Source organism: Triplophysa rosa, linkage group LG19, assembly GCF_024868665.1.
Source record: "Triplophysa rosa linkage group LG19, Trosa_1v2, whole genome shotgun sequence".
NCBI lineage: Eukaryota > Metazoa > Chordata > Actinopteri > Cypriniformes > Nemacheilidae > Triplophysa > Triplophysa rosa.
This window is the reverse complement of record NC_079908.1, coordinates 14,684,273-14,708,427: the sequence shown is the minus strand read 5'-3', so window position 1 is coordinate 14,708,427 and position 24,155 is coordinate 14,684,273. Positions and strand designations below refer to the sequence as shown.

At 38.4% G+C, this 24,155-nt stretch overlaps 1 protein-coding gene across 1 annotated transcript; it reads left to right on the top strand.

Annotated features, from left to right (window-relative positions):
- Positions 1–804: 804 nt before the first annotated feature.
- si:dkey-1d7.3 (transmembrane protein 132D) lies at positions 805–20,324 on the top strand. Its single transcript, XM_057360559.1, is given in 11 exon segments — positions 805–947; positions 2,822–3,674; positions 9,002–9,148; positions 11,953–12,136; positions 13,068–13,202; positions 15,670–15,747; positions 15,750–15,877; positions 17,176–17,446; positions 17,577–17,768; positions 18,577–19,418; positions 19,420–20,324. Coding segments are annotated over 11 exon segments (3,462 nt in total). The 5' UTR covers positions 805–895; the 3' UTR covers positions 20,000–20,324.
- The last annotated feature ends 3,831 nt before the right edge of the window (positions 20,325–24,155 follow it).

The following is a 24,155-nucleotide window of genomic DNA, read 5'->3' as shown; positions in this document are numbered from 1 at the left end:
GTATTGGGAATGTAGGTATAACCTAGCATGTCATGAGTTATGTTTGGGAAGAAGAATATTTACAAACACAACATTAGGCACATTTGCACAGTATTTTTCCTGATTTTTAATGAACATTTCAAACTGTTATTAATTAGCATCTGTTAAATCTTATTATTACGAATTTACCTTTAGTAGGTATTTCATTTGTCATGATGATTGTTTGGCCGTCAACAGGGGACGCTTTAGAGCTGCTTCTGTATATGACAGTGAAGTTCAAGTGTTTGTGGGTTATTTGTACCAAGTTGTTCTTCTTGAACAATCATCTGTCCACAAAGTGTAGTTAATAAAATATTACTTCCACTTTTTCTTTCCGTTTTTTAAGTTTGAATGCTGTAATTATTTCCACAACCATTACAGCGAATTTAGCTTCGCTAGTTGGTTACATATTCACGCACTTTTTCGTTTATCATCTTTAATGACTGCTTGCACTTTAAGAACAAGCATTCGTTTTAAAATCTGTGCTTTTGGTTAAAGGGTCATCCTACTGCACGAGAAGCTGATGGTTCGCACAGACATGTCAATAATATTGCTGTTAATCTGTCCACGTGAAGCAGGGAGCAGGGCGAGTTTCAGCACAACACTGAATGTATTTAATGTGCAGAGGATTACGCGCGTGCAATCTAAGCGTTTGTGCGCTAGATCAGAGATGCTCACAATTTCACGTTTCCGACGGAACAAGACTTAGATTGAAGACCATTCAATCTGATTTGATTTTTTCCTGTCATAGAAGTCCACAAGAGTGTATTTTTACTTTTCTTGCTTTGGAATTTTTAAAACTTTTTTTCGATTTCTTGGCAATGTATCAGAGGAATAAACTCCGTTAAACTCCAGTTTTTCCGAAAAGTTTGTACAGATGAGCACAATGCTGCTGATGGTTATAGCGTTGTGTCTGCCTTATGCAGAAGGTAAGACACTCCTCTCAAATTAATAATTTCTTTGAGCTGGTAACGTTATTAGTTTCTAGTATAAAAATGAACTTTCAAAACCTAGTAGTGAGTTGACTACAGTGCGTAGGCTGCGTTTTACTAAAAAATAAAAATGCAACTTTATTTTAAGTGCACTTAGAACAGCAGCTGAGATGTTACGTTGCAATGTTTGGTTATTAAAGTAAACTATAGATTTAATTACAATATGCCTTTGAATGAACAATTTAAATATTCTAATAGTTATAGGCTAAATTTAAATGAATGATAAAGATGAAATTAAATTACCTTTACTGTTGTAACAGAAACAGAGCCATTTAAATCTCCTAATTTGAGAACATATGTGGGGTTACATAGTGCCAAAAGTGACCATTGAGGAATTACACACAATGGACCAGTCATAAATCCACAAGTGCTGTCCTGCTTTGAGCTGAGTAAACTCAGTCACGTTTGGCCTAATGTTCTTAGACACTGGAATGACACTAGTCCATTTTCACCCTCAGGCTTATCCATTAACCTACTTTAACACATTGGAACTCTAAACTGAGATTCAAATATTGTTTTTTTGCCTGCTATACTGTCTTTAAAGTCAATATAATGTCAGTAGGACAATTCATCACATGGATTAATGGTCATTATGGTTGATAGACAGCGGTAATCTGTGTAACAGTAAAGCTGGGGAACGTAAATGTGCTGCCATAAACTAAAATAATAAAATAAAATGAATTTGTCAGTAATTAGTTTTTTATTTAACACGTGTTATTTCATCATCCATTAAACTTGATGTGCAATGGAATTGTGTCTTTTATCACTGGTTAATTTTGAAGTGGCAAAAACATAATGCACAAAGCAAAATAAATATAAGCATTATTTTTAAATGGTTTGCTTTAAAGTCTTGTTGTGTTCTCACTGCCTTAACTTTGCTCTTTTTATTTGTATATTGTTGCAGGTTGCATAAGTGAATGCAAGCAAACATCATTTCTCTCTTTGTTTTTGCTCCCCCATAAAGATTTTTATTAGGAATAGCAATCGCGTGTATCAGCATGTCACACGAACCTGCTTTTGACAAACTCCCTCAGAAACGCTCAGCATGTCAGGATCAACCATCAGCTTTCAATGCTGCACTTTAGCAATCAGAAGGCAGTGTACAGCCCCTGCTGCCTGTCAGAAGGGAAAGGTTAAGCATCTCTCCCAAATGAGTGACTTGACAAGCTGCTTGTCCAGACACTGAACACCTGATCAGAGTGATGTTGACTATTTTTGCCTCCCTCTGTGTTGCTTTATACAAAATCATTCAGAATGTCATGTTTTTTGCTATAGGAGTGCACGGTTTTGTGGCTTGACATCTATGGAAATGTTTTTTGAAAAGATTATAGTCTAGCACATCGGCGAGAGGTCCAAACAGCGACGGAACGATGGGTTTGGGCTGACAGCTAGAGACCAATCATTATTTTTTGCTCGGGCTGTGAATAAGAAGGGAACGCTGCATAGCAAATGACTTTCCTGGAAACGCACGTCTGCTCTATAGTAATAGCATGGGCAGTGAAGTATACCTGTTGTGAATACGATAAAACCATCTTGATCGCATATTTACTAAGCTAAATGTTCTGTGCTAAAAGTAACCTTTGGTTTTATGGAGCTTTTGACTGAAGGATGTTATTTTCATCGGTTTATAATACACATTAATCTCAAATGTGTTCAACCACAATGTGCACAATGTGATGAAGACATACATTCTCGCAATTGAATTTAAATGATGAATTATATCGCATGTCTTTTTAAAGTTACCTACTAACCATAACGTTGCAATATTTCATATCTGTTGCACAGTGCTAATTACATTCCATTGTGTTAAGGAATGAAGGTTGTGGAGTTGTCAGAAGACCCGAGGGCTCCTCTCTCTGTTCATCCAACTGTGAACTATCAGATCATCAATGCAGGCCACCTCCTCCTCAGAGACATCAGTCAGGACACGATCGACAACTCCAGCCTGACGGTCCAAAGACAACCTTTCATCCTCACCGGACTGAGTGGCCAGCCAGCCATAAATGTCAGCTATGGTCCCATGTCTTTGGAACAGTCTATACTACCGCATATGATCTACACCGGCCCCAGGATCCGACCGTTTATACTAGCCCGTCAGATTCGATCATCTACACCCGTGATATACCTGCTCTTTTATGCAACCGGCAACAGGGGCGATGTGAGTGAATTCGGGCCTATGCAGAACATGCCGGGTGAAGGAGGACATATTTGCGTTACGGCATATGCCTTCTGGGAAACCAGGGAGGTCACGGGCAGCTGCTCGATTCCTGCTGATGGCGGTTTCTGCTTGGTGCACCTAAAACCTGAGCCAGCGTGGTTCAGCCCTGGAGGGGGTCGATCTAACTGGGAGCACAGAAGCGATCAGAGAGGCAATGTTGCTGAGATTTATTACCTGTCCAGACTCAGTCCTAATGGTCAGTGTGTCCCTCAAGAGAGTAAGCCACAGCAGGGCGAACCGGGACGCCAGGTCTCGGGATCCACCATGAAGAGAATTGGAACTGCGAACCTCCTGCGTTCCCCTCCAGGAAACCCCACATTTATACGTTTGCGCCTCGGGGGTGCCGTCATTATCCAGACCTCCTCGAAGCCATTGAAGACCACAGACACCGCCACCTTCTACGTGTTCCTGTCAGGTACATCACCGGTTGAACATTTCATACTCAGGTAGGATTTCTTACAATGATCTTTTATTTGCCTGTTGGTTAAATAAATTGGTTAAATAAGACTTAATTTCACATGCTGCATTCTAAAAGCCTGCAAAAATATCCATACACATAATGCAATGTTGAAAAATAGGATTTACTCTGTTCAGGATTATACGGTTTTGTCAGAAGGCAAAACAAATGCCAACTGTTTTCCTGGAAAAGACTTTGGGTCAGGCCAAAATAAGATGAAGCGGAGGAATATTGGGAATTGAGCTAACAACGCCCATTTGGAATAGAACTGTGTCATGAAGCCAAGAAATGTGTCAAATGCCCAAGAAGCTTAGTGGAAATTTAACCAACTATGTGACTCTAGTCGCTCCACTTTATAGCCGAGAGAACGTAACGGTCCCACTCGGTGTACAGATTACCAAAATGTAATAACCCTGCGCCGGCTCAATTCACAGGAGGAGTTTCAAAAGCACTCTTCCATAAATAGAAAAAAATGGGGAACTTATTTGGCAGCATTAATTTCTTAACATTTTGTTGTTTGCGTGACTTCCTCCCCATAAATAATGCATCAACTTAATGGAGCAAGAAAACAAATACCTAATAACTACTGGAGTCCTTTAGGCAGAAATGAACATATTACACAGAGAGCTCTATCGTGCAAAAACACACAGAGCAATCTGTTTTTATAAGTCTCAACCCACAGCAACGGGGGCAGAACTCCTAACTGAGTAAAATTGGTTTTATTAGCATGTTTGACTAAAGGTACTGTTCTTTTTATGCAGACAAAGTTGTTTTTTTATTAAAGTTTGTTTGCATTTCAAAGGCACTTGAAAAATGTTTCCAACAGAACTGATGAGGTGCACTGTTTACTGACCCATATTGTGACCCACTTGCCATAATCCCTGAACATTGTTAAATTAAGATTATTTGGAAGGGGATATTGTGTATTTTCCTAGATCTCTCATGAAGGGGTTTAGTCCTCTTTTGAGAATACAGTTAGACTGATTTGAGGCTTGGATTTGTGTGTGTATTGATTTAGGAAAAGTTCAGCCCCACTGTTTTGGATCCCAGATACTGGGATGTACATCTGAGCAGGAACTGTGCCCCGCCATACCAGCTGAGCCCCCCATATCCACGCGGCACTTCATTCAGCTCTGATAGGGTTTACTTTGCCCCCGGCCCTGGATCAAATGGACATTCACTTTAGGTGTTGGCGGCAAAGTGGAACGAAGGCTGGTATCCCAAAGAGATTGACTTTATCCCGGGTAAAATCTCTGCCCCACTTCACTACTCTCTCCAAGATTGAGTTCAGACCCCTGAGGTCATGATGGATAATCCGCACGCTGATTGAAAATTAGTGAAGGCGTTAACCCTTCAGAGATGTGCTCTCTTTTACTCTGTCTCAGGTATTTCATCGGAAGTCTGCCTGGAGGACATACAGTAGCTCACACATCTACTAAACATTACGGGTGGTTATGGCCTTGTGCTTTACAGCAGGAGGGAAGGAAAACTCTGGATGTTCATGTAGATGTTCAAAATGTATAATTCACGAGTGACAATGGAAGATTTTTTTGAAGTAAATTATTTAGCACATACGGGGGCTGAACTGGCTAACTTTTTTAAAACCCTGCTTTTCAGCAAATTTATATCTGTTCTACATAAATGAAAAATAATTCAATTGTAAAGATACTTTAATTTCAGGCATGCTTTCATTTACACCGCATATAATATGCTGTTGCATTTGCTGCACCAAAACTGACAAAAAACTTGGTAACACTTTACATTAAGGTACCCTTTATAAAGCATTTATAAATGTGTTCATTAATGATTAATAAGTCATTTACAAATGCATTATGAAGCAGTTATAACTGCATGAATAAAAGAGGGATTCTAACGAAATACCTGCCAAATAGTGAGCCATTTTTAACTTGGCAGGTATTTTGTTAGTATCCCCCTTTTTATTCATGCAGTTATAACTGTTTTATAATGCATTTGTAAATTACTTATTAATCATTAATGAACACATTTATAAATGCTTCATAAAGGGTACCTTAATGTAAAGGGTTTCCAAAAACTTTACTCCATTTTATTCTGGTAAAACTCATAAGGTTACCTTTAAACATGTTACATTATATCATTCTTAACAGATGATTAAAATAGATTTATATAGTTTTAAATGGTTTCAAAGGTATTCTGACATTCTATTCTATTTCATATTTCATCTTGCAGGCAGAACCATACTGCCTCACAATATTCTTCCATCTTTGATTTTATGTCAGAGATTTATTCCATCAAGATTCTCATTATAGATTTGGCTGAATTCTTTTGCCACTCATGCATACAGTGTTTCCTCCGCTAGCAGACCAATACAGGAGAAACCCACAGACTCTCTTTATGCCTGTCTCTCTCAGTCTCTCTATATGTCTTTTTTTCATTACAATCTCTTATTTCATTATTTCACTCTCTGCTTTCATTGTTTCTCTGTTTTCTTGGAATTAAAACATGGCATTATCCTACCAAGGGCGTCGCTTGTCTTGCAAAATTGCATGTCTGCCCTGAAGAGGATGATAATGTAAAGTGGGTCAAGATTAGAGTGTGATCAGCTCTTTCACTTGAGTCACTGGGGTTGATAGACAAGCACTATCCCAGAGATCCACATGCAACAATAAATGGATAACATATATTCAGGGTGATTAATAAAACGGATTATTAAGTCATCTTTATGTGGTTCTATGCCCGTCTTTCTCTTGTAGAACACAAAAGGAGAAAATGGTTGCTTTATTCATGCAATTACAATGAATGGGGACTGGAGCTTCAAAAAGCAATATGAAACATAGTCCATACAACAAGCAGTGCACTATATTTAAAGTGTTCTGAATTGATAGCTTTGCATGAGAAACAGGATACAATTTACAGTGAGTGTCACTGATTTGTTTATTAGTCACAATGATTCAACTTTAAGAAGCTCACGTTGGGTCGATGAGATTAAAAAACAAAATCAACAAATTTATAGAAATTGCATTAACAAGCTATTTTTACAGAAATCTTTGAATATACAAGTGCATGCATTTATAGACTATTACTTTTGTTAATTTTATGGAGCATCCTTCTTCAAGCTTGAAAGCTTTGGTACGTATAAACATTTCTTCTTTTGTGTTTTATAGGAAAAAGTACCTTATGGGTTTAGAAACAGCTTGAGGGTGAGTAAATGATGACAGAATTTTCATTTTTGCTTGAACTAATCCGTTAGTACCAAGTAAAGAGGCACATGCGTGTTTACCTCGCCCAAAGCATTCTGAGAAATAATCATTAAATGCACATCTGTATTTGTCTTTTTACTGCACAGCGGCTCCACGCGCATGCCACTAATGAATCACATTTGAGATCGGCAGCATGAAAATCTGTTGTTTTTGAGGCAGAATTGAAGTGTGTGGTGTGAAATAGAGAGAAAGAAAGACAGCTGAGAGGGCGAGAGAGGATAATGTGGTGTGTCACCATGCTGTCAGTTGTGCTCATTCTGCTTTTTCCGCTGTGACCCGTTTCGTCTCTGGCCAGAGTTCCAGAGACTTCTGGGAGATGCTCATGTGGCAAGATTCCATGGTCTCTAAGTCCCATCAGTGAAGAGGAGGGACAAATGCCTGGCTGGTGGATAAACCCAAGAGAAAGAATAAAGAGAAGAAAAGAAGCATTTGGCTCGGTGTTAGGAGTGAATGGTGGACATGTTGTGCATGGTAGCCGAATGATTTCTCCTGAGCTTCTCACTTGCTCACTCCCCTTGATACACACAACATTGTTAAATGACCAATAACACAGTAGACTGTCTACAGAGACTAAGTCAAGGTTTCAAATCGGCAAGTGAAACTGTAAATTGAGTGAACTTTTATATATATAAGTGCTTAACAAATTTATTAGACCACCTCTCATAAAAAAGAGAAAACACAGATAATTTACGAATCTGTCAAAACTTTGTTTAAAAAAATATTGTCATTTATTAAGCAAATAACAAACTAATACAACTAAACCGTTTTTGTACCCAAATTTGAGCTGGCACATTCAACTCTCAAAAATCACCAATTTATCGAAGCATAAAATTCAACCATTAAAACTTCTTTTTCAATTAAGGACTGCAAGTAATAAAATACAATGAAGTGCTTTATTATTAAAATTATGTTTATTGTGGTTTCTTGTACAACAGTAATTTAGCATTACAAATGCTACTGTGAGTTTACACAAAAGGGTGGATTAACCTTTACTGAAACAAAAATATGATTTTGTACATATATATATTGTATATACAGATAGCAGAAAAAAAGTCCCACACACTATTTGTGCGTGCAAAAGTATCAAAATTAACTTTATTAAATGCAACATTTCAGTCACACGACCTTAATTAGTGATACATATTCATCATATGTTCAGATTTAAAAAATCTTGCACTAGAATCTGATCAAATGAAAAAGCAGTGCGGATGCTTTGTTTATAGTAGAGCTGTCACAACATCAGATTTTCACAACGCATTGTGGCCAAAAGAATTCACTATATCGCAATATCTATTTTTTCACTTTATTTCATCTTTAATTTTGTTCTTTTTCTTTCATATTTTTGGCCAATGAATCACACTCAAAATACGAGTGTAGGAAGGCAGAGAGAATGTTTGTAACCATTGTGGCCATTGAGGCAAAATATTAAACAGGTGTTATACCACCACCTATGTTGGATTGCCAACTAGATACTTGCACTGAATTATTTACAGCATTATTATATGTCTTAGTATATATTATTACAATCAATAATCATGGTCCCAAATGTCACGGTTATTGTTAATATCGGTATTTCTTAACCCTGTACTGTAGTCGATATCCTGTCTATTAGAGAAAATGTTAACCTTTTCCACCTCAAACGAACAGGTCAATGTCTATTACACACCTGCTCACAAGCAAACAATCAGCTTTGTTTTCTAACATATTTCATGCGTGGTATGTTTTTTTCTTTTAATATTGCCTGGAGGCAGCTGCAGGCACTGCTTTGTGCTTACGTTTTACATGCACATTAGACTGTGATCAGTCTACTTTCACATATAGCCAGACTGATCCAGTTTGCAGCTTCTTATAAAGATTTGATGGCCCAAAATCGAGCAAATCCAGTGATTAATTCTTCCTCAAACGTGCTCTTTGTATCAGCCCCATACATTATCTAGAAATGTTGCACTCAACCAGCCATTCAGATTGGATCTCATGATTTCAGCTATAATAGGTTTGTTGTATTTTTGTATGACTAGAGACACAATGAATGGACTGTTGACTTTTCATTGATGTTGTGTGTGTGTTTCTTTCATAGAGCCACGGCAAGAAAAGGTATATCATTCAGCCGAGCTAGACCCAGTGACGCCAACCTATGGGACATCACTCTGGAACCCGGGAGAGGAAGTGATGCCCAAACCATTTCTGTGACCTGCCAGAAGAAAAGCACATTAACTAGCAAAAGGCAAGTCCTCAACCCTCATCGTTCTCAGAAACTACTGAAACTCAGTCTTTTGGTGGCTCACATTTTAAAAGTGTTTCATCGTTAAAAAGCTTTCTGTGCCCTTGCACATTGCCAGCTGTGGTATGTTCCTCTGAAACTGTGAGAATTATGACAGATTGCAAAATTATTTTTGGACGGAAAAAAACAACCTTCTAATTTCTCTTCCCTCATTGTTCAGGCGCTAACAGATGTTCAGACAACCTGTTTCCCCTTTTGCAGGATGGTTTTTTGAATTAAAGTTAAAGACCATCTTTTTCTGGTGAAAAAGGTCCAGGTTAACCGTATTTACCCTGCACAATCACCAGTCACTTATTAAATACAGGAAAAACTCTCTCTACTCTATGAGCTGGGTGATTTCATGATTAATGGCGCAAATCTATTTCATAAGGTATCCATACAGAAAGCAAGTGGAAATAACTTCATAAAAATGTGATATTATTCCATCACTTCAGTTGCTGGTAACCTCACATCTCATCCGCTGTTATTAAGAAGAATGAGCTCATATTGAGAAGGGAAGAATGAGTTCATATTACCCCTCTGCGTCTCGGAGATCCGCTTGCTTTTCAAATAAAGAGTTTTGAGTGTTTTTGGATCTCATTCAAATACGCCTCAAAAACCGCAAGCATCTTGTTAATAAGATCTTCCATCTGGGTGTCACATTTCTATTGGTCTCATTGGCTCTTGTTTGCTGCCTATGGCAATGGGCTGTCATTACCAATGCAGATTATGGCTCATCTTCTTAGTTTATTTCTGTAATGGGAACAAATCTGTAAATTCTATATGCTTTGTGTAAAAGTGCTACAGTTAGTATCTTGTAAATGTACTGACACTCCATTGTCTTTTGTTTGTTTCTGAAGCAATAAGACCTCAGTATTGAGTAAAATTGACTTAAAGGGATACTTCACCCAAAAATTCTGTCATCATTTACTCACCTTCGAGTTGTTCCAAATCTGTATAAATTTCTTTGTTTTGATGAACACAGAGAAAGATATTTGGAAGAATTCTTATAACCAGACAGATTTTGCCCCCCACTGACTACCATAGTAGGAAAAATGACTTTCAGTGTTCAACAGAAGACATTTTGAAGAATGTAGGACAGCAAACAGTGTTGGGGCACTTTTGACATTTTTCCTACTATGGTAGTCAATGGGGGGCAAAATCTGTCTGGTTACAAGCATTCTTCCAAATATCTTTCTCTGTGTTCATCACAACAAAGACATTTATACAGATTTGGAACAACTCGAAGGTCAGTAAATGATGACAGAATTTTCATTTTTGGGTGAAGTATCCCTTTAAGTCACCTGCATCTTCTGCATATTCCTCCTGAGAAAAAGACTCAGAAATCTCCATTAGTGTATCAGAAAGATCTCACCAATGTCAACCTGAGCTCAGATTTGCCAAGCCTGCAACCAAAAGTCAATATTATTGAAGATTTTAACTAAACTAAATATTTCTCATATAATTTTTCCCAAATCCAGATGATTTTACCTATAATCCTTATTAATTTTACACCTCCATACGCTTAATGTATTTTAACAATTATGTTTTGATTTCTTCCACAGTTATTAGTTTTGATTTTAGTTTTTGAGTTTTTTTAATATTTAAAATTAGCTTTTATTTTTAGGTTTTTAGTTATGTAAATTTTGGTTAAAGTTTTACCAATTTTTGTGTATGGTTTTGTCATTTTATAATTTATTTGTTTATTTTTATGTTGCTATATGATATTAATTACTTTATATTTTAGTTTTATTTTAGTTTTTGTTTGTTATTATAATTTTAGTGCTTTAAACTTATTTCAGTTTATTTTTGAGGCAACATTTAAAAAATTTCTTTAGTTAAGTTTTTCCCAATAATTTTTCGGTCAATATTTGATTTGATTTCAATGGACAGAAACGTTTCAAAGTTTAAATTTTAGTAAACTAAAATAACCTTGATTTCTTCTAAGAATTGTGAGGAGAAACATCTGAGCTTAACTGAGAACTCAGATCTCCTGAGCTAGGAAAGCACAACCATCTGCCATTAAAAAAGTTGTCTCTCCTTAGGTGTTTTTCTTCACATGTCACAGCGATGACCCATTTATCTGTAATCATCCCCAGTGCATCAGCATGTTAGACCAGCTTAAAAGACCGGCACGTGCGGAACAAGATTAGAGCAGAGATCTCTAGTCTTAGCCACTACATTAACCCTTGAAGAGCTAACAGAGAAAAATTTAGCACGTTGAGAAATGTATTACAGCGTAGTGATGACGTGAACAGGATCAGCCACTTGACCCATAGTGCATCTACATTATGCTTCCCTCATTTAAGACAATGCATTATGAGACGATTTGGGGACTATCAAATCCCAACAGATGTGCCCACCTTGACCCACTGAGCAAATCTTAAACCAATACATAATCCATGCTTTCTAAAACTGCCATTTTCGTGAGTGCTTCTAGGTGCCACATGGAAAAACAGGAGCCAATAGGAATTGCAAAAGCATTTGATTTTTTGTTAGTAATGTAAGAGCACTTTATCGAAGCAAATTCCAGCAGAATGCGAGCTGAATTATGGAGCGTCCGTGCTCCTGCATGAATTTACAGAGATGCTCATCTGAATGCAGAGTGCTTTAATGCTACTAAAGTTGAATAGAAACTTCATCTCTGCCGATGAATGATTTCACGCTGTCCTCTTTGACTTGGTATATCTCTCACGGTTTGTCGTGGAGTCGGACTCGTTTCACTTGATACGTAGATTGAGATGTGACTCCAGATGTTTGATTTATAGAGGTCTTCTAGAGGTCCTGCAGCTGGACTTTGAGACGGAGGAGCAGAGTGACCAGTTAGAGAGCCAGATGGTCACGTGGCGACTGGAGTTGCCTGGAAACATGATCCGGGATGAAGGGACCATGAGGATCTACACTATCCAGACAGACTATGTGGGCATAGCGCCTTTGATCACGGATAGCTATGTGTTAATATTTGTTTTTGTGTTGTAATAACACACACAATACCAACATGCTGTTATTTTGGTCCGTGGAGCACAAAATTAGACTGATTCAAAATTCATTATTGATAAGGTTGTGTGAGGTCGAGGTTTGTATAGTTGTCTCGTAGGACATTTCAAAACCCCATGCAACTTCAGTGTACTGTAAATAGTTTTGACTATAAAGTTACAACGAAAACCCTTAGACATGTTTCACGTGTCTTTGTTCACCCTGCGCGTGTGTAATTTGTCTAGAGACCCGATGCTACCTTCTTTTATCTCTTTGAAATAAAGCCAACCCATCAGCCATTCAAATATATTCCACGATATAGCTTTTATAGCACTTTAGTGTCTGAGGCAAATAAAAAAGGTTGTGACAATTCACATTAAGCCCCCATTATACATCCAGCTGATCTCATTTACAGAGATGGACAGTTTCACAGCCTGACCCTGTCCTGGAATTCTGTCTGTAACTTTTCAAATCACAGTCAGCATCTGTTGTGTTGCGCTCGGAGGATGTTAGCTGGCATCTGTTGGGTCTGGAAGTTAAATCTACACTCAAACCTAATCATCCAAATGTATTTGTCATCAGCGCGGCACGCTGTAAGATAATCATTAGACAGTATTAAACTCCAACCGAGTTTGACAGATGCGGAGCATGTCTCGTCCGCTGTTGTTGCCGTGATATTTTGGCCTTGTTTAAGCTTTGACTGTGGAACAGTGACAATCCATTTTAAGAGCTTATTAGATGATAGGAATGCTTGTTTTTAGTTGTTAGTGAGGGTTCTTGAAAAGCTTGCACCAGTGAATCATTAGGAACATGCAATATCTAAAGTAAATAGGATTGACGTTACATGTTGACTTGAGTGTGTACATGCTGTACCTCAGTGATCATTCTCCTCACGCAGGACACGGAGCTCCTTAATACGGCCGTGCTGACTGGAAAGAGGGTCTCTGTGCCTGTGAAGGTTTTGGGAGTGGAGGTTGATGGCTCAATCACAGACATCACCAACTCTTCTCGCTGCAGGTCTTCAGACCAGGATGTGCTGAAGGTAATGTATGTCAAGGTCAGGCCGATTCTGCCAGCCTTGGCAATCTCACACTCTGTTCTCTTCTTATTAGAAGTCTTTCTCTGCCTCTGAATCAGTGCTCGAATTGAAGGGGGGCTGGGGGGATCCGGGAGCCCCCATAAGAAATTAGGGACCCCCCATAGGAAGTAAAAAATAGACTTAGGGGTCCCTCAGATATTTTTATTTGAGTTAAAATGATAATGACAAATGTGATTAAATTCATGCAATGGATATGGTAAATTTCGTGAATTCATTATTTACAATAATTTATATTAAGTTTGTTTATGGGCTAGTTGTCATGCCTCTTTAAATTTAAACGCCCCACATCTAAAGACCGCTAAGCGCAGGACATCGTTGACATGACTGCTTGATCGGCGTCGCTCCGGTGAAGCTAACATCAGCTAAAAAATGGAGAATAATAAACCTCCACTCGCAGTCGGGAAGAGGAAGCTTCTACTTTTTTGAGGGGTAATTTTCTCTCTCTATATATCTTTCTACTATATTTATCAACTCCATGTCGGGGCTTTTGTATTCCTTGTGTAAATTATTATTAGGCCTGGTTCTGGGGTGCTAGAGATCTCGATGAAGATGAGTGACAGCTTTTTAGTAATTATAAAGGGAGTGCTTGTTGTGTGGTTTCTGTGCTATATATAATCCATTCAGAATTGTATAAAACTTGTTTTTCATGCTGGTAAGACCAACGGCCACATACACGCTGCAAAGTTTCGGGCATTACATCGGCATATAAATGCGGGATTCACTCTTGAAATAGCTATGATTGACATATTGATAGCCATAGTTATATTGATAGCCATATTGAATAAATCACACTTTTGGACTGAAATGGTTGAATAGTCTGGATTACAGAGTCCTGAACAGAGGGTCAGGAAAGGCACCACGGATGACCATCACATCCTAGTGATGGGAGAGAGACGGTTAGAGATTTTACTTCATCAGCCCAGTGGTCCAGTCAATAATTCAATGCACAACATATTGCGACTGACACAAAACATTCATCCATAGTTAACCTGTATTTAGAATAATTTAATAATTTAACCTGTATCCAGTGTATGAACTTAAGCGGCATCTAGCGGTGACGTTGCAAATTGCAACCAACGGCTCACTCCACCCCTCTCTTTCAAAGCACTACAGAGGCTGACACAGGACTAAGATGTCGTCATGTTTTCGCCTCTTTGCTGAAGGGGATAACGTTTTTACGAAACGCGCTCTGTAGAGCAGTTTGTCCGCTTAGGGCTACTGTAGAAATAACATGGTGAATTCCCTGCAAGGGGACCCGCGGTGTATGGAGATAGAAATAACTCATTCTAAGGTAATAAAAACATAACACTTCATTATGTAAGGTCGTTATACACATCTGAAGACATAGTTATGTGTATTATATTGCATTTCTGTCAATAGGTCCTCCAAAAAATTACACATTGGATCTTTAATGTTCTGGGTAATGTTTGAGATCAATAACAAAATATGCGTATCTCCTCCCTTCAAATGCTTATTAGCTTATTCATTTTGCTATCCAAGCAAAACGATGCATGGTTACTTGCAGTCGAGAACCACTGCCCTCGCTGAACTGATATTTTTGTACCAAAACCATATCTTGTACCCAGAACACTTCTGTTTGCCTGTTTATCATTTTAGCAATGGAGTAATTTGCTAATTTATCTAATGGTGGAGAGTCAAAGAATCATGTGAGATTACTCTGCACACACAGTTCTTTGGATACAGACAAACACATCAATGTCATATCTCTCTCTCTCTCTCTCTCTCTCTCTCTCTCTCTCTCTCTCTCTCTCTCTTTGACACACACACGCACGCACACACACACGCACACACACACATACGTACACACACACGCATACGCACACACACACCCTTACACTCTACTCATGAATAAATGAACTGACTTGAACAAGAGTAAGAGCAGAGGTTTTTTCCTCTTCTTTCTGTTTCTTGGAAAGATTTTTATAAGTACAGACCTACCTTCAGAGGTTCAACCATTACTGAGCATGAGAGTTGAGAGGAAACAGTGGCTGTAACAATAAGTGTACATTACCAGTTTATACCAATTATTGTTGTTACCCATGAATTTTACTGTATTACTAGGCAGAAAAAAATAGTAAAGCACTTTTTAAAGCATTTTTTATTCAGATGCCCAATTACAGCCAATAGCATAGAGGCCATACAGAGACAATACAAAATATATATATAATACAAAAGTTTTCTAGTTATGTGTGAATAAAGACTTGTTTGTAAATAATTGTTTGTTATTTGCCTAATAAATGTCAATAAAATGTTAGTTATAAACAAGTTTTTTAATTTTTAAAAGTGTAATTTTTACACTTTTTTGCTACCATTTCTACTATTACACCATATGCTTTCACTGTGCAATTTTCAATGACAAGTTATCCAACAATGGTCGTTCCTTACACAGGTGTCTGAGAGATGTGATTCTGTGTACGTCAACGGTAAGGAGACGCATGGGAAGGTGAAGATCATGGTGAACTTTACGTATACAGTTACCTGAGTGCTCAGCTGGAGATGAGTGTGTGGATGCCTCGACTCCCACTGCTGATTGAGATGTCTGATCCAGAGCTCAGTCAGATCAAAGGCTGGAGGGTTCCTGTCAACGGAAACAAAAGGTCAGTAACCAGCATTCATGTTAAAGGGGTCATATGACCGGGCTAAAACGAATATTATGGTTTGTTTTAGATGTAATGCAATGTGTATACACGATTTAAGGTTCAAAAACGCAGTATTTTCCACATACCGTGCATGTTTGTGTCTCCTCTTTGCCCCGCCTCTTTGAAACGCACAGATTTTTATCAAAGCTCATCGCTCTGAAAAGCGAGGTGTGCTATGATTGGCCAGTTAACCAGTGCGTAGTGATTGGTGGAATACTGCAAGTGTGTGATGGAAATGTAACACCTCTTACCATATTTGAACATCAGGTTCCAAAGCAATTGTACTGACAGGTACGCCCACCTTACTTGTGTATACATTTGGGCGGTCTTAGTCAAATCATACCACGAACTGACATAGATTTGTGGGGGTGTGGTCACATGAGGCGTTTCAGGCAGGTCTGGGTGAGCATTGGCTTTTAGATAGAATACATCTTTTGTTCCGACACTTTCATTTTTGCAATTTTACGTGTCTAATACATGCATGGGCAACTTAACACACCAAAGACACAGAAAAACACGTATTCACGCCATATGACCCCTTTAATTCCAATCTAATAGTCAATAAAAAAGTCAGTAGTGGAAATGAATTCTGTATAGTAGTTATGTTTTAAATTACAGATACTGTACATAGCATCATTAGCTCATGCAATGTGTTTAATGTAGTCTAAAAATAATTCCAAATCCTGTAAACACAACACCCTATGATCACCACCTATGCACCTACACAAACCGCATATAAAAGATATTTTTTACCCTTGTGAACAACTTACAATCTAATAAATGAGTTAAGATTTTTTTTGCGACACTTTTGTTTTATTTTCGAAGAAAGGGACAAGGACAAAGATTTTTGGCCAGAAAGCTATTGAAGCTACTGATTTAACAAATATTCATTCATAAAAATGAAATACTTTTTTGGTTGTCTCTAATGGGTTAAAACATGTTGTGAATAATTTACTGGCCTTGAATTTTCATGTTGATTTTTATTCCTACAACTAGCTCAGTACGTTTCTGTATTTTACGTTCCACCTCATACAAGCTTGTTCCACTTTAAAACTGCTCGAATGTGTTGGTGTTAGACTAGAGAGTGTGTTCCACAGAGATATCCCTGCAGTTTCTCATGACATCGCACAGACTTTCATTATACGATAGAGATGAGATTGCTGAGCCTACACAAATAGCACACTGCAGAAAAAAATATATTGAGAACAGGAGCGCGATCGAAAGAGTTGTTCATCTTCTCTCTCCATGTTTCTTAGAGTGAGCTGGGACACGGAGGAGGATGATGAGAGGAAAGGCAGAGGCTGCATGCTGCAATATCAGCACAGTTTGATTCGAGTGCTTACGGTTTTCACTGCGGATTCGCCAGATCCGAGCGGCCCATCTCCGGCGTACTTTCTTGGCCCTGATTGGCAGGTGGATGTGACGGGGTTGGTGCGATATTTTTTGAAAATGGGGGATATGAGCGTGGCACGCTTGCAGGCAGGAAACGTGCTGGCGGGGAGGGCTGCAGGCGTCACTACTGTGCAGGTAATGGTGACGATGACTGGCGGCATACATTTTTTAATATTTTTATTATGCATTAAAGTACCTCAGTGTGTTAATATCAGTGACACTGTGGATGAAAAGTGATGCCATGGCTTTTGTTGCTGTTGTTTAGGTGATGTCCCCGCTGTCAGACTCTGTTCTGGGTGAAAGGATGATCCGGGTTGTGGATGATAAAGTCAGTATTACAGAGTTGGGGGTGCAGCTGGTCTCTGGTCTTTCGCTGAACCTCCAGATCAGCCCGGGAAGCAACAGAGCCATCGTTGCCAAGACGACCACACAGGAGACCATGCACAACCTTAAACAGGTAATTCATGTAGCTATGATAGTATTAAAGGGAAAGGTCTACGAAAAATGAAAATTCTTTTATCATGTACTCACCCTCATGTCATTCCAAACCTGTATGAATTTCCTTCTGAAAAATATAAAGAAGATAGGCCTCCATTGGCCCCCATTGACTTCCATTGTATGGAGACATTTCTCAAAATATCTTCTTTTTTAACAGTTAGATGTATTGCATTTGCTCATTAAAATAAACAAATCAGTCTCTTTTTTACTTGAATAATTACTTCATCATAACTTACAGGGAGTGATGCTCATAAATCCTTTCTATTATTACCAGTGCACATGCCACGACTGAGTGGCATGACACGATCCGTTCAATATCTGGCTATTTGTACTCGACAAGAGACCTCATTCGTCTCTTCATGAGCTCTGCAAGCACCACTCCTCAGGCTTTGCATAATATATTTTACGCTAGAATTAAGGACAACCTGTGGTGCCATTTGGTCATACCTTATTAGCCAATGGCTCGGGGTTATTGTGCCAAAGCCTGTAGCGGTGAATACTCTACTCTTCAAAACACCCACACATAAATATTGATGCATTTGGATAAATCATGTACAACATCCCGTCACCAAGCTACTTAATAAAAAATTAACATGGCCGTATCCTTGAGATACAGTGCTAGCTGTCAAGGTGACAGGTACCTTTTCCGCTTCATTAAACTGAGAATTCTGAGCATTCAGAGTTTTCACTATGCTTGTGCATTCAACGTGGAGCCTGTTATATTTTTTCGTTCTCTATAATGGAATTTGTATAACTTTGTGTAACAGGAGGCCGTAGTTGGCTGCTGGCTACAGTTCAGCGATGGCTCCCGGACTCCTCTCGATCTGTACGATCCCAGTGGATATTTCCTCAGCATCATTTCGCTGGACCCAAGGGTAGTGTCCGTACGGAATATGCCGGGTTCGGTCTTTGTTGTTGTAGCAGAGGCTGAGGGACAGGGCCTACTGCTCAGAGCTGAGCTCGCCATCTGCGAGGCCTGTCAGAAATCTAAATGCAAGAGCAAGTTAGCTGTGGGTGGAGGCACAGTAAGTGTCAAATTCCCACTGGACGAGCAGCTTGCAGGAACTGGCAAGAAAGAGACCCGTGCTGGAATGGAGAATGACCGTGCCAGTGATGGTGAGGAAAAAGACAGTGAATCTAAACTGATCCTTACCTCTCCTTCAAACACATTTCAGCCTGCTGGTATCCATGAGAGCACCCCGAGTGGGATCAAACTGGTAACCACGTTCAACCTGCAAGAGGCCATTAAAGGTGGTGTATCCACAATTAAGTCAATGAACAGCATGGAGACGACTCCTATCACCAAGCCCGTCGCAGACAAAGCTCTCATAACCGTAGGCCCGAGAAGTCCAAATGATTATAGAAACCAAATGGAGAACTCTGACTTCCCCTTTCAAGTTGAGAAACCCAAGCAGGAAACTCCACTCGTAGAGAGTGATCTGATACAGATGTTCAACGTGTTCGCAGACATAGAAGTCTGCATCTATGCACTGGTAGGAGTCTCGTGCTTGGCCATCATAGCCGTTCTGCTAAACTGTGCCACCCACAATGTGAAATCACGCAAGAAATCGCCCGTTCAGTGCCAGACCCCTTCCGAGCACAAGCATCACTGTGCGAGTGGGCACAGCTACAGAGCAAAGGAAAGTGGTGCCAATCGCAACCACCTGTAAGCAGGAGATGCAGACGGCTGTGGAGATGCCAAGAACCATTCAGATGCAGAAGAGCACAGAGCGGTCCAGAGGCACAGAAATGATTCAATCACGGGACATACCAGCAGCTGTAGCTGAGGAGAGGACCGCCACTCTGGGAAGAAGAACCAACACTCTTCCTCTACGGCGTGATCCTATGGTTTTCAGATCGGCTACTCTTCTTCCGAAACCTGTTCGCAGTGAACCTCTGCATTCTCCCACAAGCAAGAGGAATCAGGTCCAGTTTACAACATTCACCACTTTGGACATCAAACATCTGGCTGCTCTCAAGAAGAGTGCTCAGAGTTTCAGCTGGGCCAAACAGCCGGTTGGAGTAAGCCAGGGTAATGGTATTGGATTGAGTGGACAGGTTGAAGCAACCAATCATGTAAATGTATGTAGTCAAGTGGAAGGGTCTGTTCCGATGGTGGACTCCGGTGAGTGCAGAGGGTTTCTTCCGGAAGGTCCGTGGCCTGTGGCTAAACCAGTGTCAAAAGTGTGACACGCTGTTTGTGTTGCGAATGTGTGTGTGTTTGTGTGAAACAGGATGTGCATGTGTGTCTGAATGGTTTGTATAAAATTAACATGTACATATTTCGGTAACCCTTTTTACTTTTCCTGCTTTTGTATATTTGTATGATTATTCGAGTTATTAGAGATTACAACAAATATAAAAAACACACATGTAAACATATTTATATAATGCTACTATACTGTATATACTTATATGCAAAATATATTATATATGCAATGTTTTTTTATAATATTGGTAACATTTTACAATAAGGTTCTATTTGTTAACATGAGTTAAGGCACTCAGAAAAATAATCCAGTTGCTTAAATATCACCAAAAAAAAGTTTAAAAAAAGTAAAATTTACATACATTTTTTTTAAGTTTATTTAATGAAAAGAAATGACTAAAACTAATTATTAACTAATTAAAATTCATGTTTACTTTTTATTTAGTTTTTAATTATTTAATTAAAAACTAATTAACAAATTATATTTTTAATATACCCGTAATATGATTTTGTTGAATTCTAATAGAAATATTTGAGTCACTCAGATTTACTTGATTTTTTTACTTACAATTACTCAATTTAAACAGTAGGCCTACCTGTATATTTACTTAATTTCACAGCTTTAAAATTTACTAAATTGTTTCACCAAAAAAGTATGAATTTTTTATCTTTGTTTATGTCAATACAATTGTTAATTTTTGTTCATTGTGCATTTTAACTAATGTTAACCGTTAATGTTACCGTTGATTTTAAAAATGCATCAGTTAATACTGAAATTAGGGATGCACCGATACCGGTATTGGCCGATATCAAGCTCATGTACTCATACTCGTAATGAACACCGATACCAAGGACCGATACCGCATGTGGCATACATAGAGCCCTATGATTTCCGCAATGCGGAAAACGCAGATGGAATCGAGGAATCCATGCATAAAAATAGAATTTGCTGTATAACAATATGGCACGGAATCTGGCAAATGTATTATTTCCTAACAAAAAATTAGCGCTGAACAGCTAACGTTAATCGTAAAAGCTAACGAAATATTCAGATACTGTTTAAATATGTATTCTGCTTGTTTTGCGTGTCTATGTGTGAAAGAGTGGCGCGGTTGCGTGTAATGAATGCGTGATGCTTTGGAGCTTTCAGCGCCAGCGTTTCACTGTACGAGAGGACACGAACTCATAAACAAACACCATTTGCGGCAATCCGTCAAAATAAATGTCCAGTTAACTTAAATAAACGCTCTTTGAGGCGTCCAGTCAAATTAAAAGTCCGGTTAAATTGAACAAGTTATAACACACTCACATTTTACCACACAACCCCACTTGAATTTTTTTATAATTCGACCACAGAGTATATTGTTTACTTTAGTAAACTGTAGTAAATGTGCTAGTAAAATTGTACTTATCATTAAAAAATAGAACTTAATAAAAATAGTACTTAAATTTAAGTAGACCTAAAAACAAAAGAAAAAGAAGAAAATGTACCAGTAAGATACTGGTTTACTAACATAATTGTACATTATACAGGCATCGGTATAGGTATCGGTATCAGCGAATACCAGAAAAAAAATATCGGTAGGCCTACTCGTACTCGGTCTTTAAAAAATGGTATCAGTGCATCCCTAGCTGAAATAAACATAAACAATAAGGTAGGAGAGGATGCTGTATGGTTGCTGTATCGTGAATAAGTCTGGGTAAGGGCTGTTGTTTGTAATTTATTTATGATAAAGCACTAGCCTTGAATACCTTATTGCTTTTACAAAACGGTTACCACACAATACAAATAATAAAGCCAAAAATTATGTATCATTGCAACTTTCATGAAATAAAATCACTAAAAACCTTCCTTCCGCTGAATAAAAAATCGTCCCTGATCGACTGTGAACAGCAACAGAATGTTTTGTTTACGTTCCTAAGTGTAAGGGTGCTGCTTAGTGATACACAGAATCGATGGGTGCAGCAGTGTGGTTTATCATGAATAAAATACATCAAACCACTGACCAATCACAACCAAGAACTGGAACAAAATGTTTTATGCTATATTAGACCATGTAAATGCATTAATAAAGACAACCTTATTGTAAAGAGATACCAAAATATGACATAAAATATAGTAAATGTATTTTTAATCTAATGACGTTTCTCCTTGTAAGTAGGCCTACAACTAATTGCTTAAACTGCAGTTCATATAAGCTTCACTTTTCAGTGTTCACTAACATTTTTTTTGCCTTCATGAATTCATCAAATAAAGTGTCTAATTGTGTACTTCTATATTATACTTGCATGACTTTACTGACATATTCACCCATATGTATCACATTCTGCTCAATGCTGATGCGTAGCTGCTAAGCTTCTTCTTATTAATGTGTGTATTCATCCGTTTTAACATCAATCGGGTACAGCCGATTATAATGCGCCCCACGCCTCCAGATTGTTTCCCGGTTCGTCGGCCTTATCTCGTCTGTGACCCGTGCTGTGGTTCAGCTCATCAGTGACAGCTTGGAGTAAAAAGAAAGAAATCTCAGGTGCGAGCATACCTCTCCTTTATATTGTGATAGCACCAGCCCCAGCTTTGAAATGGCTCGCTGCGAAATAGGCCTAACTGATATCTCTCTCCGAATGAGCGCTGCCTCAAATCTTGAAATTGCGTTCCAGCGTCGCATGGGAAGAAATAGCTTGGACCTGCCCAGATAATCTGATGTTGCACCGCTCAACTATTGTGGAATTGCAGGGAGAAAGTTGAGTTAAAACAGCCAAAATTTTCTTCCACAGAGGTGTGCGTGTTTTACTCTGCCAAACATGTTGCCTTTGTTTACAGGTTCTCGAGGCATTTTGGAAAGATTTTTTCTATTTATTTGAAATGGCCTTTTTTACAAACATAATTTATTCTAGCATAAAGAAAAACAAATTAAATTGTATGACTATAAGCTGGTTGGTACTGACCCAAAAATGAGTTGCAGGATTGTTTGATAAGGTTGCGGATGGCAGGCAAGAAACAATGCTAAGCAAATAATAAAATTCAGCTAAGCATATAATTATTCAGTGTTGGCATAGAAAAATAAATAAGCTATTAATTTTTATAAGGGAGGTGAAAACAACACTTCTATACAAAAAAACAGGTGCATCTAAGCACACTACAATATTTGATGACAAACTGTAGCCTAAAACAATATTTGGCCCAATGTTAGACTGATAGATCACACCTCCGCTGTTGTTTTTGCATTTACAGAAGTCTTGTTATAGCCTTTGTCGTAATAATTTGGTGTATTGCATATGTATATGTGGTAATGGTAAAAGAAAACCAGTTGAGAATCACTGCTATAGGAGTAATAGGACTGACTGAATGTGAAAAAAATATGAGGCTTTCTAGTTCATAAATTCAATTCTGTAAAACTGTCTAGGAAATCAAACTAGCATTATATAAGTAATACATAGACTTTGGGATGTTGTAAATAACAGCTAGGTCTGGGCTATCGTTACAACAGACACCTAATCCGGAGCGTCAAATATTCTATTGACAGATTTACAGGATTGAGGTCATTGTGTTGCTGGATTATCATGCATTACTGATTCCCCCTCCGGTTGTGGGCCAGAAACGTCAAATCTACTCTTTAGATCTTTTGACTTCTAGTCTGTAGTACATTTCATTAGATTTTATCGAATTTGTTTTATTCTAATGTGGTTGCTTAAAAAGTGTGCTGTATTTACGACATGACGCATGCGTACAATGCAAAGACATTCATATATTTTTATATTCATAATTTTGGTGTCTAAAAACTTTTAGGAACCACTTTATAATGGAATGCAAAAACAAAGCAAGAACAAAGAGAACCAAAGATGTAAAAAAAGCAGCCTGTCATTGTTGCCATGACCACAAATAAATCAGTGGTCGTAAACATTCACAGTTCAACAGAATCCTATGAACAAGTTTAAAGCCATAGAGAAAAGAGAACTCGGCATCCTCTTAGGAGCTGTAACTGATGAAAGCAGGCGTTCCAGCGAACACCCATGAATTTATAAGAGAGGAGAGTGAATAGTAAACCCAAAAGAAAAAGATTGATTTTTAATAGTGTCGGTACGGCAGCATTGATTGTTGTTTGGTGGGATATTAGTATTTTACTAGAAAATGTG